Source organism: Leucoraja erinacea, chromosome 19 (genome assembly GCF_028641065.1).
Source record: "Leucoraja erinacea ecotype New England chromosome 19, Leri_hhj_1, whole genome shotgun sequence".
Lineage (NCBI taxonomy): Eukaryota > Metazoa > Chordata > Chondrichthyes > Rajiformes > Rajidae > Leucoraja > Leucoraja erinaceus.
Window position 1 is genome coordinate 20,652,533 of NC_073395.1, and position 17,159 is coordinate 20,669,691.

Consider the following 17,159-nt stretch of genomic DNA (forward strand, 5'->3'; position numbering starts at 1 on the left):
AGGCGGAGGAGAGTTTTAGTGGACGGTAATTGGCTGATTTTGCGGTCAAGGAAGAAACAGGGGGCTTTAAGACCTTCCTGGTCTGGGATAGAGGTATAGAGTGACTGGACATCCATGGTAAAGATGAGGGAGTGGGGGCCTGGAAGAGACAAAGAGCGTGTGAGGTGCCTTGGACATAGGTTGGGAGCGATTGAACCGGGGTGGGCGTAGGATGGAGTCGAGGTATATGGAAATTAATTTGATGGGACATGAACAAGCAGAAACAATGGGTTTGCCAGGACAGCTCAGTTTGTGAATTTTGGGGAGAAGATAAAATCGCGCTGTGCAGGGCTGGGGAACGATAAGGTTGGAGGCTTTAGAGGGCAGAGAGCCGGAAGTAATAAAATCAGAAATGTGTGATATTAAGGTCTGGTGCTCGTCTGTGGGGTCATGGTCCAAGGATAAGAAGGAGATGTCCGAGAGTTGTCGCCTGGCCTCAGCCTGATAGAGGTTCAGCTGTCAAAAGTGCTGGAGAAACTCAGTGGGTGCAGCAGCATCTATGGAGCGAAGGAAATAGGCAACGTTTCGGGACGAAACGTTGCCTATTTCCTTCGTTCCATAGATGCTGCTGCACCCACTGAGTTTCTCTAGCACTTTTGTCTACCTTCGATTTTCCAGCATCTGCAGTTCTTTCTTAAACACAGAGGTCAGCTGTCACCTGGCCTCAGCCTGGTTAGCCTTAAACATCGGCTAAATTGCTTTTGAAACACTCAACTAATTTTCAGAAGTGGAAGACGATACATTTTGCACTTGATGCCATTCAAGGCATTAACTTGATGATTCTTCTCATTAGAGGATTCATCAATATGGATCCTAGAATGAGAACTGTCACTATAATTTTTCACCGTTAACAAACTAATTGCTCTCAGGCATATTTCATGACATACTCCATCAAAGAGGGATGTGAAAAGAGACATGGTGGTGGAACCATAGAATCATGCAGCATGCAATAGGTCCTTCAGCCAGACTCGTCCATGCCAACCAGATGCCCCATCTAAACTAGTTCCATTTGCCTGTGTTTGCCCATACCCCTCAACGTTTCCTATCCATGTACCAATGACTAATCTGGTTTTACAATGGAAAGATGCTGCTTGATCACCTCCTTGGCATCTTAAGTGCACTCTCACAAGCCCTATAAAATCACACTCAGAAATCTGGGGTGTTGCATGTCAAGCTGAAAGCTGTGAAGGTTAAGAATTTGTACAAGGGCAAAAAATATAATGCTTTTTATTAAAGATGGGGATTTGAGGAAGTAGGTGAGGGAAGACTGCTGACTGGGGTGACTTGGATGCAAACATAGATAGTAAACACAAAACTTCAATGGCCAATGGAACGTGAGAAAAGGCCCAGAAAGTACAAGAGCAACAAGCAAAATATGAAAAACGACAAAATAACAAGACAATAAAAGGGCTAGTACAGCCAAAAATCTATCATATTGGAAGACAAAACAAGCAACACACACAAGCCATGAATTTGTTTGAAGCATTTAACACGTTCAAAATGATCCAAAAGACTTGCTTGGGTCATAATTCAAGCTTTGTACAGTTTCAATTAATAAGGCAATAAAACAAATATGTAACCAAGCAGTAAAATACAAATCAGAGTGATAATCAAATTGAAAAAATGCTCTGATCACAGCTCAACTTAAATACTGCCCAGTTTTGTTCTACAAGACACAATGCAGACATTCATATTTCTTGGAACCATGAGCCAAAGAGGACGAGAGAGAGAGAGAGAGGGGGAGAGGGGGAGAGGGGGAGAGGGGGAGAGGGGGAGAGGGGGAGAGGGGGAGAGGGGGGAGGGAGAGGGAGAGGGAGAGGGAGAGGGAGAGGGAGAGGGAGAGGGAGAGGGAGAGGGAGAGGGAGAGGGAGAGGGAGAGAGAATGGAGATGTTAGCTTAGGAATGGAAAATGTGACCAATTCACATGATTGTAAAAGGCATGAAAATAAACATAGCTCAGTTTTAAATCGGAGTTGGACCGATACCAATTTTTCCTTTGCATGCAGCAAAATTTAAAATAGATGGGATTGAAAGCACTGAAGTTGTTTTGGAATGAAATGTATATGGCTGTGCATGTAAAAGATTGTGCTGGGAGACACAAGACACTGCAGATGCTGGAATTTTGAGCAAAAAAAAGACTGCTGGAGGAACAGTGGGTCAGGCAGCATCTGTGGAGGGAATGGACAGATGACGTTTTGGATCAAGAACCTTCTTCAGACTGATGACCCACTGAGCTCCTCCGGCGTTCTGTTTTTTGGTTAAGTTTGTGTTTCATGGACAAACTCGGATGGAGAGATATGGCAGGCCTTTAACTGTAATCCAGATGGAACACATCCAGATGTGCCCAGTGGTTTTGCCGCCTAGCCTGTGTGTTGCAAATTACTTTCAAGCGTTGAGTAAGTTTACACGCCCCAATTTCTCCTCCACATTAGCCCCTAGTTTTCACATCTCTCACTGAATATCTGGCGGCAAAATACAATTGAAAACCACAAACCCTTGTCCTACTATTCTTATGGTTTCCACAACCCAATTTATCACAAATAAATAATCACAAAAATACACACCATTGCTTTCATTTCAACAACTAATTGTATTACTTCTCCCATCTATTGGAATGAAATTTTGGATTATGCAGTAAAACCATTTTTTTCCCTCACCTTCCCAGCTTTATAAGCAAATCTCTTTGATAATAACAAAATTAACAATATTAATGATAAACATGGCATTATGGCTTATAACATCAGTGTCCATGGTTAAAAAAGGAATAATTAATTGCCAATCAAAACCCAGGATTATCCCACAAATGGCGAGAAACTGTGCACAAAACTAAATGTTAATGGACTTTCGTTCAATTGTTTGTAAATGTCCCAACTTTCCCATTGGCAGGGTGATGCAGGAATACCTAATCTGCTGCTCACAACTCTTAGCAACTTGCATTTCAAATGCTTGACAAAAATTGCAGCAGTGATATCCAATAAAATATCACACGGATTTTGGAATGAATATGTTAAGCTTAAGCCGGGTGGAAAAGGTTCTATTGATTAAAGACACAAAGTGCTAGAATAACTCAGCAGGTCAAGCAGCATCCCTGGAGGGCATGGATAGGTGATGTTTTGGGTCAGAACCCTTCTTCAGACATTGTGTGTGGAGAAGGGAGGAGATAAATTCCTGCTTTCTTTCCTCTTTTCCACCTTCCACCTTCCATCCTCCTCCCCCCCCCCCCCCCCACCCCCCCCCCCCCCCCCCCCCACAGTTTTAAAGGGGCCCTACCCAAACCTATCCATTTTATCCAGAGATGCTGCCTGACCCACTGAGTTATTCTAGCATTTTGTGTTTATCTTAAGTGATAGGTGGATACAGGGGAGGGGTTAGGGCTCAACTACACTAGGCATTTTTTTCCCCCTTGTGTCTAAGCTTTTGTTGATACTGTTCTCGCTATACAAGCACAGAATTGTAATACGGCACTACATAAATTTCCACCTGTTATTCATGCCACAACTGCACCAGGTATCCGGGCTATAATGTGAATCCTGAACCTGGTGTCCAGGCTCTAGAGGACATGGTGACAGAAGCACGGCTTGGTTCAAGTTTCACTTCACTTTACACAGGGGATTGATGTCCATGCAAAGACATTTTGAAGTTTCACTGAAGCTAAACATGCGAACTGCAAATACACTGTTAAGCACTCAAGCTAATGCTTGATTACCTCAGACACACACATTCCTTTCAAGAGAAGACATTCATCACTTGTCTTACAGGGCAATGTATTTTCTTCATATCAGGAAGGTGTCAAAAACACACGTTATTTAGAAGGGGATAATGAAAATAAATAAAAGCAAAAAATTAAGTGGTGGAGAAAGTCGGCTAGTCGGGTAGCACGTCTGAGGGAATAGACACAGGGCGTTTCCAGTCAATACCGTTATTCAGATCACAGTGGGGAGGATAAAGCTGGTAAAGAGGTGGGAGTGGAGAAAACATAGGAGGAGGGATTAGCAGAGGCCTACAAAAATGATAAATGTGTCTCAAACAAAATCAGTTGCAAAATAAGATAAATAGGTGCCCCGCTTTTAAATAGAATCTTCTCTTTAGGGTCTTCAATTATCACTTTCTGTTCAGGAGATTACAAACAACCATCCAGACCTCAAATTGCCAATAGTTTTAAATCGTCGAGGGAGTTAGATGTGGCCCTTGTGGCTAAAGGGATCAGGGGGTATGGAGAGAATGCAGGTACAGGATACTGAGTTGGATGATCAGCCATGATCATATTGAATGGCGGTGCAGGCTCGAAGGGCCGAATGGCCTACTCCTGCACTAATTTTCTATGTTTCTATGTCTGTGGAAGGTGACAGCTGAGCAACTGGCTGTGGGTCCTGCCAAGAATAGTTCAATGGGTTTTTATTGTCAGGTATGCACAGCAGAGTGAAATTCTTTTGCACAACTACAAATGCACAGTCGCCATATTTTGGTGCCATTTACAAGGAAAGCAAAATAATACTCTGGTCCAAGTGTTGGAAGTACCAGAGCTCCCTGACCCAGGTAAGCCCCAAACTGCTGCAGGCCCGTGACCCGACATCCCTCTCCCATGCTGCCCTCCTCCATGTATCGGGGGTGCCTCCTGCAGACAATATGCATGTGACTGCGTAAATAAAATATCACTGAGGGGCCCGAAACATGGATAGGTGACGTTTCAGACTAATTTAGTTTAGTTTATTATTGTCATGTGTACCGAGGTACAGTGAAAAGCTTTTTTGTTGCGTGCTATCCAGTCAAAGAAAAGACGATACGTGATTACAATCATGCCGTCCACAGTGTACTGATAAAGGGAATAATGTCTCATGCAAGCTAAAGCCCAATAAAGTCCGATTAAAGATAGTTTGAGGGTCTCCAATGTAGTAGATGAGAGAGGTCAGAGTCACTCTCTAGACTAGCTTATTGTCACATGAAAAGCTTTTGTTGCGTGCTAACCAGCCAGTGGTAAGACAATACATGATTACAATCGAGTCATCCACAGTGTACAGATACATGATATAGGGAATAACGTTGAATGCAAGATAAAGTATAGTAAGGTCTGATTAAAGATAGTCCGAGGGTTTTCAATGAAGTAGATAGTAGCTCAGGACTGATTACAGCTGATAACAAACTGTCCCTGAATTGTAGGCGGGGTGTTGGGGGCGGTGAGGGGAGAAGAAAGATGGAAAAATGGAGAGGCAGGACGAAGCGTGGCAGGATAGTAGGTCAACGCAGGCCTGGGGGATTTAAACAGGCAGCTGGTTGGAACAAAGGCCATGGATAAGAATAATAGGTGTGAGGCAGGTATGAAGAGTTGTGGATTATGAAGCCATGGAGCCAGGGGGACGGGTGTGAAAACAACTGACGGCTGGAAACACTCAGCATGTTAGGCAGCGTTTGTGAAGAGAGATCTGAAGGGAGGTTTACGGACCCAAGCCATGAACCATTCCTCTGCACAGTTGCCATGCGAGTACATTCAACATTCTCGGCTATTTACTTCATATGTCTTTCATCTGCAGTGTTTTGCTTTTTATGTGCTTGTATTTCATTGAATTTCGGTTAATCTCAATCTTGTTAATTGAGTATTTTAGGCGATTTAATTCTCCCCAACACTAGCCCTTCTCCTTCACAGCCGTATCCCTCCCCCCTGCAAAAGAATGGGTTAGCAGTCCTTGGCATAGTTTCAGTGCACAGATCCCTCGGCAAAGCTGCTGGGGAATGCCTGACAACATTCACTCCACGTGCAAGTAAGACAGATGATTCGCGGGTAGACACAAAGTGCCGGAGTAACTCAGCAGGTCAGGCAGCATCTCTGGAGAAAAAAGATGGGTAACGTTTCAAGTCGGAACCCTTCTTCAGACTGGAAGTAGCGGGGAGGAAGAAACCAGCATCTGCGGTTCCTTTCGACACTGATGATTCGTGGACACTGAGAAGCAGATGGGAACATGATACTGAAGAAAGAAAGACTCCAATGTTCCAGGATGTAATATCTTCAGGCTTGACAGGATGGGGAGGGGGAATGTCAAAGGAGAGGTGAGATTATAATATTAATCAAAGAGCCCATGATTGTAGTAGGGAGGGGGGGGAATGAGGCTTACACACAAAAAGGGTCGTAATCACGGTGTACTGCAAACAGACAGCGGAAGATAAAGATATACGAAAACCATTCAGAAATGTACAAATAAGTGTGGCAGGTAATAGGTCGACACAGGCAAAGCAAATTTTTTGCCAGGTAAATTATTGGAACAAAGGCCAGAGATAAGAACAACAGGTAGGAGACAGGTATGAAGAGTTTCAGATTGTGAAGCCATGGAGCCAGGAGAAGGGCATGCTTGTAAATAGTGGCTGGGAATTTAAATTTACCCAATATTAAAAATATATATTGTACTGTTTATAGTTTAATTATTAAATAGTATTGGTGTGAACGGATTGAACAGTGGGATTTCTAAATGAATCCAAGGGGAATTCAAGGTGCTTGACCAATCTGTCAGCTGGCAAAGTTTCAAGCTTCCTGCTTAGTTTAGTTTAGAGATACAGTATTAAAACAGGCCCTTCGATCCACCAAGTTCACACTGACTACCGATCTCCCAATCACACTAGTTCTATATTATCCCACTTTCTCATCCATTCCCGACATAGTACGGATGATTTACGCAGCCCAATTAACCCGCACGTCTTTACGATGTGGGAGGAAACTGGAGCGGTCAGAGGAAACGCGTGCAAACTCCACACACAGACAGCACCCAAGGTCAGGATTGAATCCGGGTCTCTGGTGCTGTGAGGCAGCAGCTCGACCAGCTGCGCCGCTGTGCCGCTCTAATTGCACTTAGCACCAGATCTACATTGAAGATTCACCAAAATCTTCAGCTAGGTTTTATATTAGAAAATACAGGCAACCTGCCTCAGCAGCAAGTCCGAGCTCAATAATTTAGTCTTGGCCACAGTTTTAAGGTCATAAGCGATAGGAGTAGAATTAGGCCATTCGGCCCATCACGTCCACGCCACCATTCAATCATGGCTGACCTCCTAACCTCATTCTTCTGCTTTCTCCCCATAACCTCTGACACCTGTACCAATCAAAAATCTATCTATCTCTGACTTGGCCTCTACAGCCTTCTGTGGCAAAGAATTCCACAGATTCACCACCATCTGACTAAATAAATTTCACCTCGTATCCTTCCTAAAAGAACATCCTTTAATTCTGAGGCTATGACCTCTAGTCCTAGACTCTCCCACTAGAGGAAACATCCTCTCCACATCCACTCTATCCAAGCCTTTTCCCATCTCCTTGACAATTTCTGCCCTGACGTAAACCTAGGCCTAGTTTATGAATCAGTTGCCCTCTATCACCAGCTATTATGCAATCTGTGAACCTGAGAATGCAATCAATAAGGCAGAAGAGAAGAATAGGCAAAGTTTTAGGTCAACACACCGAATATAGATTGCAGGCATTCTGTAAAAGCTTGAGAAATACTTAATGCATGTATGCAATTTTCAGAATAGCCCAGAACTAAACTATGGGTAGTGGATTTGTTAATTGACAGGATTGTTTATAAAAATGGTTTGTTATAGCCTTTTTAACAATTTGTTCATGACAGTTAAAGACCTACCTGCTCAGATCAATTCTGTTATTGATAGCAGCCCAGTGAAGAAGTGTTACATTTTCTTTATCAGGCTGTTGTACATCATAACCTGCCTCCACCAGCTCTCGACATCGGTCAAATATACCATACCTAGAAAGGAAGGAAAATAACATTGCTCTACTTGTCTCTTCATTATGCTTTGGTTGTAAGCTTTTTGTTAATCCTGCATCATAATCATCATTGATTTCCATCTTATTTCTCCGCACTTACACACAACTGACTGAAAAATATACTTTGATGCTTAACTTGAAGTTGTATTGTATAGAATAACTCTAACTCAGTCAGTTCGTGAAATTCCTGATCTCAATCATTCAAACATATTGCAGTGATTCTCTTGGGCGTGAGGGGTAAGTAATAAGTGGTCTCATAATACTCAGGCTAGAGTACATGGTAGAGAGGGTCAAAGCAAGGGTACCAGGAATTCCTGATGCAATTTTCTATCCAATGCCAATTGCTAAAAACTGCACGTATTCAGAGCCGCCCTTTGCTCTAATGTCTCAAACTTCCCACTCCTCCTCAATCCACCAACACTTGTAAACACATGTGAATCATTGAATTGATATAAATAACTTGCTAAGTATTATACAACCCACATTACTATGCAGAAACGAGGAACTGCAGATGCTGGTTTACCAAAGACAGACAAAATGCTCAAGTAACTCAGCGGGTCAGGCCACTTCTCCTGGAGACCTTGGATGGGTGATGTCGTGGGTCTTCAAAGCCTGAAGAAGGGTCTTGACCCTGAGACGTCGCCTATCCATGTTCTCCAGAGATGCTGCCTGACCCACTGAGTTACCCCAGCATTTGTACTTTCCACATTACTGTGCCGTAGAATTATGCCACACTTTCACGACAGAGACAGAAACGTTTTCATAAATAAATGTGGTTGCCCTTATTAATTCACTGTCTCCATTTGGCCGATCAGAAAATTACATAAGAATAGCAAAGAATCAGGCCATTCAGCCTGAAAGGTCCACTCCAACAATGATACTTTATGTCAGCCAACTATCACCTCCTTGATCCCACCTTCATGTGTTTCTCCAATTCACAGTTATCTAACATCCACTTAAATACTCTGCATGCTAATAGTTTCAGTGACCAATCATAGAAACATAAAAAAATAGGTGCAGGAGGCCATTCGGCCCTTCGAGCCAGCACCGCCATTCATTGTGATTTTTTCTCTGATCGACCCCAATCAATAACTCGTGCCTGCCTTCTCCCCACTAAGCTCCATATTTCAACTATTTGCTGGGTCAATTAATAGCCACCTTATATTCAATACAGGTCCACCAACAATTTTCCCGCAACCGATGGTCTGGCGCCTCCTATAATCCAGACAAAATTACCAGATTCCCCTCGGGAGTCACCCCAAAATTGTGGTGCCTAGGCCGGGTAAGGCGGCCGATCTCAACCTCATCGGGACATCGGTGTCAATCGGCATGTTGAATCTGCCCCCTGCGGCCGGAGCTCTGGAACTCCAGCCTGGCCAGAGCCAGCAGATCTGTCCCCATAGCCGATTTCCATGGCCAACTCTGCGAGCTGGTATCTCGGCTCCTCGGGGGACTGTACCGGTACCATTGGACTCCTCTATTGGTCCAGCAAAACAGATAATCCAGGGAGGCTCTGGAACATCAGAGGTGGAACTGTACCCCTACTTTTGCAGTCCTTCCTTAGTGGAAAGATATGTCTAGAAAGTCATCGTCAGAGGTGCAACATTGTCACATCAGGATAGTTTAGAGGCCGTATGATGAAGGGTCTCGAACCGAAACGCCGCTCATTCTCTCTCTCCATAGATCTCTCACCCACTGAGTTATTCCAGCATTTTGTGTTTACCTTCCATGTTACCAGCATCACCAGTTCTTTCTTACACAGGCACTAAAAAAAACATTGCACGTTCAGATTTACTCAACAGGGATGGCTTTGTCAGCAAGAAATTCCAAGCTTGATCGATCTTTTCTCCACTGAAAGCAAACGTTTTGTGCAGTACAAATGTGGCAGTGATGATATGATATAAAGGAGAACATAATAGCTGCTAGGGATCTTGCTTCCACCAAGCAACTAAGGCTGAGAAAGTAAATCACTTGCATTTTTTCCACACTACTGTCTTTCTAATGCAGCAGCTTCATGGGCAGAGAATGGTAGATCTTTTGGACAGGACTAATTGAGCCAAAAGTATTTTTTTAATAAAGACTGAGCTGAGTGTGCAGTGGAAACAAAGTAACAGCTGTCCAGGCCTAATCCAAATAAATTACAGGTCCACCACCGATTTTCCAGCACCCTTAGTTCTAGACCCTTGTTGTATTATCCGTTTAGCTAGACCAACAGAGGTCATGGCCTCGGGGATCGAGATATCGGCCCACAAAGTCGGCCTCGGAAGTTGGCTATGGGAACGGATCTGCCGGCTCCGGTCGGCTGGGAGTTCCAGATCCCTGGCCACAAGTGGCAAATACGATCCACCGATCGGCCGTGGAAGTCCCGATGAAGTCAAGTCTCACCCAGCCTAGGGGCCACGTTTTGAGGGGACTTCCTGGGGGGGGGTTCAAGTGTGCTCTTGTCATTTTGTCCAGACTAAAGGAGGTAACAGACAAGCAGTTGCTGGAAAATCCGTGGTGGACCTATATTTAAAAAATAGATTGACCGGTAATGTCAATCATCCTTTTGCCTCTTCAGATGTTGCCGAGTTCCTCCAATCCATTTTTTGCTGTTTTAAAAAATTGGACAAAGGTTTAACCATCACCTTATTGAATTAATATCTAATTTTCTTCATTTGATAAAGCTAGCACATAGACAATTTCAACCAACTCGCAAATCTAAATTTATAATTTCTATAGTTTGAAAGTAAAAAAACAGCAATTGCTCAGTTTGACGATTAACCAAACTGCAGAAACGACATTATATTTGAGCAATGAGAGGTAACAAAAGAAAGTGCGCATGATCAGTTCTGGTGCCACGTCTGAGCAACGCTCCACACATTAACAACTCTCCACCATCATCCTCAGCTTCCTGTCACCAGGCCAATTTTGGATCCAATTTGCCACTTGTTCCTCAGAAGCTGGATTGTGAGCGACTTTTCGCCCTGGAGGGCATGAAGCTGAGGAGTGACCTTGTAAATTTATATGTACACTCCGGTTTCCTCCCACAACCCAAAGACATGCGGGTTTATAGGTTAATTGACGGCTGTAAATTGTCCCTAGTGTGTAGCGAGTAAATAATAAAATGGGATAACATAGAACTCGTGTGAACGGGTGATCGATGGTTGCCATGGAGACGGTGGGCCGAAGGGCCTGTTTCCGTGCTTTTTCTTTAAATTAAACCAAATCTTAGTTTTAAAATTCTCATTTCAACATCTCTCGGTCATCTGTTGTAAACCTTTGCAACATCTGCTTCTCTCAATGCTGGCCACTTCTTCATTCCCAAATTAATTGTACTTCCATTGGCACTTGTGTTCGGTCCAAAGCGCTGGAATTCTCTGCCGCAGCCTCTCCACATTTCTTTCCTTAATTACCGGCGGCACCGTAGCACAGGGCTGCACAGTGGTGCAGAGTTGCTATCCTACAGCAGCAGAGATCCGGATCCCATCCTGACTATGGGTGCTGTCTGTACGAAGTTTGTACATTCTCCCTGCGACCGTGCGGGATTTCTCTGGGTGCTCCGCTTTCCTCCCACATCCCAAAGACGCAGGTTAATTGGTTTCTGTAACTGTAAATTGTTCCACGTGCGTAGGATAGTGCTGCTGAATGGGTTGGTCAGCACGGACTCATTGGGCCAAAAGGCTTGTTTCCACGCTGTAGCTCTTTTAAAAAAAGTCTAAAGTCATAGTTTGTGAAGTTTTCAGCTATTAAGCAATTCAATTACAAAATAGTAATTGCACCAGCATGCAATGTTTGTGCAACATTAAAGGCATTATAGAAATGCCAGTTGGTGCTGCCTATCTGAAATATTTTTGCTTTTATCTCAACTATTATCTACAAAGGCATTCTAAAACCAGACTAAATTTCCAAACATTCTTTGCATTTTCTGGGGTTGAAACCAGTTCAATCGACTAGATTTAGTTTTAGGAATAAATTTGTTGCTCTGATACACCCATTTATATCACAAAGTCTGAAGAAGGGTCTCGACCTAAAATGTCATCTGTCCATTCCCTCTACAGATGCTTGGCTGACTCACTGAGTTCCTCCAGCATTTTGCGTTTTGTTATGCTGAGCATCTTTCAGTTTACCTCACTTTACAAATGTCACGGGAAAGGACAGACTTCCTTTGCCAGGCATGTGCCAGTTGCTCTCCCTGCTTCTGCTGCAGTCTGCTGGCAAAAGGCTTATACATTGTAAAGGGGCAGGTAAACTAAAAACATAATATTTAAACATTATAAACACTAGAATTGCAATTGAAATCTACACAAAACTGAAATAAAATAGCAAATAAAACAGCATGCCACATTGATTGGCCCGAGCTCCAACGATATGCGAAATAGACTATCAGCCAGTTTGTGGGCAATAACTACACAGAGACAAAGCACTGGTCATAAGTGCTTATAATACTGAGTTGTAAAACAAATGCTTTCAAAGGTGAACCTTTTGCAAGGCAATGCAACACTCTATATCAAATTTTACAATTCATGTAAATCCTTGCATTTGGCACGCAAAGGTAGAATTTGAAAATATAGATTTTTTTCATAGAGATTTAACATTTAAATATTTTAATTACAAGACAAACAGCTGTGACCAGCTGATTGACTCCAACATTGTTGGATTCTCATTAAAAAACAACTGGTTCATTAATGTCCTTCAGTACAGACTCTTGTCATCTTGAACTTGTCTCAGTTTGGCCCATCTCCAGTCAATATCCTCTGTCAACATGGTTCGACACTGAGCCGCCTATTGAATGGGCCAAGTGAGGCAGCCAGTGGATCGAAATCAGAACAAAGAAACTTAACAGCACAGGGAAAGAGTCTGCTCCACACAATAGGAAGGGTTCAAGAGGGCACCTAATTAGCTTCCTCACATCATCGAAGATAGAGGCCAATCTGGAGAGTGAATTAAGGGAGAGGGCCGGCAGTGCATTTGACAGCATCTCAAGCAAAGCACTCACATTTAAATTCAGTCCTCCGTGATGGGATGATAAGATCTGTCTCTTGACTGGAACTATTCCTTTGTGCTTGGTTGAACTCGCGAGGTCTGCAAGCACGGGTCAATGTCACCCATTGTGGAATTATTGAAGTGTGAGGTGCAGAAGAACTCATCTGACCCACTGCATTCGGGCTGGCCAATTTTTTTTTCCCCTACCTCTCAGGCCTCAGCACAGCCAGCTTGTGTCCTTGAAGTTAGCGGTGTTGGTGGCAGATTGGGCAGAGAATCAGTGCTAGGGAGAGGGCTGGGGATTTGTCTCCCAAGCCCTTGGAAGCATTCTGGGGTCAGGCGCTGGAGGCGCCCCGCTGCACGGGGGCAGAGCGGTGGTTGCGGAAGGCGAGGGCACGGCATGATCGTGGCGTGATCACAGGTCGATGTGTCGGTGGAGTGGGCCCTGCAGCAGTCTGGGGATCATGTTGATCGGGCGCGCAGCCTGTAGCGGCAGAGCAGCAATGGAGGACATTGAGTGCATCGCCAGGCCAGACCAACCCCTGCAACACCGACCTAGAGATGCTGCCAGGGGAATGGGCCTTTATGGCCAAGATAGGACACTATCTTCTTTAAGAACTTTAAAGGCACTAAATGCCACTCGTCTTTGCGCACTGCCTCGGTGAAGTCAACTATTCTTACACTACAATCATCGTACTTTTGTACTTATGATCGTGCCTATGCTTCGAATGATTTTACTGAACTGCAAGCAAAACAAAGAATTTTACTGTATCGAGGTACATGTGACAGTAAAGTGCCATTGAATATTATTAATATGATGGAGCTTTGTGAATCTGGCGAAGAGAGTGATGGCGGAATGAATGGAAGGTTGGATGAGTTGCATCTGCATCGGGCATGAATTTGCCTGATCCATTTTTACTTCCCTGCACAAAAACAAAAATAAACAAAATTTGAACTCTGTTGAGTGGTTATTGGGGGCAAAGAAATCAACCTACTTGTGTTCGTAAACTAATGTGCATGGATGCAGATTGATTGAAAGAGCCGGGCGACGGAAATAATTCAACATGTTCTTCCCTTGGGTTTGTCTGCGAAACTTGCAAATTCCCATCATTTCGAGCATTTGCATTGGCATTAAGCAGCTCAGCTCCGTCCATCTGCTGTTCAACACCATCCTGAATCAAAGAGCTCCACTGCTAAATAATCTACAGGGAAATCTCTCCGAACGTAATTCTCTCATTTTTGCGTTTTATCGATGTTGATTTTTTAAAGCTGTGCATTCTGTACCATTTTCAGTTTAGGATCTCTGCATTTAGAACAGGTGCAGCACAAGAACAGACCCTTCAGTTCACAATGTTTGTGCCTGAACATGATCCCAAGACCATCTATTCTCTACCTGTACATAATCTATATCTCTCCATTCTGTGTAGCCATATGCCTATCCAAAAGCCTCTTAAATGCCATGATCATATCTGCTTCAACCATCACCCTCGGCAGCACGTTCCAGGCACCCACAATCCTCTATGTAAAAATAAATTGCCCAGCACAACTCTTTTAAACTTTACTCCTCCCACCTTCAAGCTATGCCCCCTACTATTTTATTTTTGGACTTAGGAAAAAAGGTCAGACTGTCTACCCCATTTATGTCTCTCAGTGTGCCTAGTACTTTTAAACCCACCATGCTTTGTTTTAATTAAAAATCAATTGATTAATACATCCAACCCACTCATTGTGACACCCAGAGGAATGGCAGAATAGACGTGATGGGCTGAACAGCCTAATTCTGCTCCTATGGCTTATGAAGAACTGAAATAAGGAAATATTTTCAAACAGAAGCATTAGCAGCATTCACAGACAAATTCAAAAACTAAGTAAAAGAAAAACCTGTTGTCACTGGTGTAACCGTAACATTTTATTTAACGCCGAGACAATTTACCACTTTGCTAAGATTGCTTTCTGTGCTTCCATATTATCACCTGTCCCTGCCCAAACTTAATTGGCATTGCAACTCATCCACTTCTGCCCCACCTTCTGACTTAAATCTTCGAGTGTTCTCTGAAAATGGCCTTGGAGCCCATACGTGACAGGTTCCTCCAACTTCCTTTAGATTCGGTGTGTCGATACTCTCTGGAACTTCCACCAGGTGCACTTGTTGCATCACTGCATGGTTCAACAATTCAAACACCCAGGAAGAAGGAGATTACCAAAAGTGGTGCACACTGCGGGTACTGACCTCCCCACCATCGAAGGGATGAATACAAGGCACTGCCTCAAAAAGGCCGGCAACTTCATTAAAACCCTAGCCATGCTCTCATTGCACTCCTGGCATCAAGAAGAGGCGGAGGAGTCTGTAAACTATGACCTCAGGTTCAGGAACAGCCTCTTCCCATCAACCATCAGGCTCTCAAACACTATAATCACCATCTAAACCTTCTTGATTGGCGGCCACAGTGGTGCAGCGCCGGGGACCCGGGTTTGATCCCGACTACGGGTGCTGTCTGTACGGATTTCGTATATTCTTCCCGTGACCACGTGGGTTTTTCTCCGAGATCTTCAGTTTCCTGCCACACTCCAAAGACGTACAGGTATATAGGTTAATTGGCTTGGTGTAAATGTAAAACTGGCCCTAGTGCGTGTTGGATAGTGTTAATATCGCTGGTTGTGGCGGACTTGCTGGTCGTGGCGGACTCGGTGGGCTGAAGGGCCTGTTTCTGCGGTGTATCTCTAAACTGAACAAAAATTGCACTAGGGACTTTGGGCTTTTGTTTTGAACTAATATAGTTTTTTTTAATTTATTGAACTCTTTGATTACTGTGTTACCTATGAGTACTGTATTTGCACACCTGTTATGTTGCTGTAAGAATTTCATTGTGTTCGTTTTCGATACGTACGACAATTAAATATCCTTGGCTCTTGAAACTGTTAAACCATTCATTTAACAAACAAAACTCCAAATTCCGGCATCTACAGTCTCTTGTGTATCCAGTCAATCATTTTTTCTGGCCTGACATGCAATGTTTCCTGGTGCTCATTGGTTCTCTTTTGAAATTCTCACTCTCACAATTAATTCCTGAATGACCTCACCCCTCATTACTGTGGAAACACTGTCCAAGTTTACATCTCCCAATGCTCTCCATCAGTGATTCAAGCTTAGACACAAAATGCTGGATTAACTCAGGGTTAGGCAGCATCTCCAGAGAAAATGAATAGGTGACGTAGGTGGTCTGAAGAAGGGTCCCGACCAGAAACATCACCTAGCTATTTTCTGCATTTGAACCTATCCATGTTCTCCATAGATGCTGAACTACTCCAGCATTTTTTGTCTATCTTTGGTATAAACCAGCATCGGCAGTTCATTTTTATCACTGATTCGACCTTCTTGTGACCCATACCTCTAGCTCCATCTTAGCAGTTGAGCTCAGCTCCAATTCACTTTACATTCCCCCACTCTTTTAAAACCCTCCTCAAACCAAGATTTTGGCCACCTCTCTCAATGGTTTATTTGAGAAATAGAGCATGGATACAGGATCTTCGGCCTTTTTCCACCAACCTGTGATCACCCGTTCACACTAGTTCTGTGTTATTCCGCTTTTGCATCCACTTCCTTCACGCAGTGGGGGCAATTTACAGAGGGCAAAGAACCTACAAACCCGTACGTCTTGTGGGGATATGGGAGGAAACCCCACAGACAGGTCTCTAGTGCTGTGACGCCCTAGAAAATATGGACATCTCAGGTGCCAGCATTTCCAAAGTGCAATGGGCTAGAATTGATAAAGGGAGCACTACCTTTTTGATCATGGTCTCCCATCTGCCCAGTGAGTATGGCTCCACTGTGCCTCAAACTTTATTTTTGACTGATTAAACTTGTAAATTATCTCTATTAAAAACACTCTACAATACAAGTTAATGCACATGATGCAAACTATGATTACCTACATTTGCGGATGAAAGATAGAACTCAACTAGATTTAAATATTGGCTCTGCTATATCTTTCAGCTATTTCTTCTATTGAATCTTTCACAAACAAATTAAAATACAACAAATTCCAGCATCTTTCCCAAAAAGATATTGCACTTACTGTGTGGCTTTGACAATGTCCCAAGTGCTGTAGTCATCAACGTGGCTTTTCCGCGCCAACGAATCATTGTAGCTGTGACCATAGTGACTTTGAATCTTGACATCCTATTTCACATGTTAAAAAGAAAAAGGTCACAAAATATTAACATGTGGAAAATTTAACAAATGTCTGTTAAAGGTTGACAGATTGCCCATCAGGTGGGCTGCTTTGTTCTGAATCTGGTATTCAGTTTTATTGATACTCGGAGCTACATTATTCCCAGCAATATACTGTCATTTTGCTCACTTATTCGCCTGAATGGTGGACAGGCTGTGGGG

At 43.5% G+C, this 17,159-nt stretch overlaps 1 protein-coding gene across 1 annotated transcript in view; it reads right to left on the reverse strand.

Moving 5' to 3' along the window:
- Window positions 1-17,159, reverse strand: part of zdhhc17 (zinc finger DHHC-type palmitoyltransferase 17) — a 75,483-nt gene that overhangs the window by 29,763 nt on the left and 28,561 nt on the right. Inside the window, exons 2-3 of the mRNA XM_055650564.1 lie at window positions 16,843-16,946; window positions 7,659-7,781 (exon numbers count right to left, since the gene is read on the reverse strand). Of these exons, the coding sequence (XP_055506539.1) occupies window positions 7,659-7,781; window positions 16,843-16,946 (227 nt within the window). The remainder of the gene's footprint in view (window positions 1-7,658; window positions 7,782-16,842; window positions 16,947-17,159) is intronic.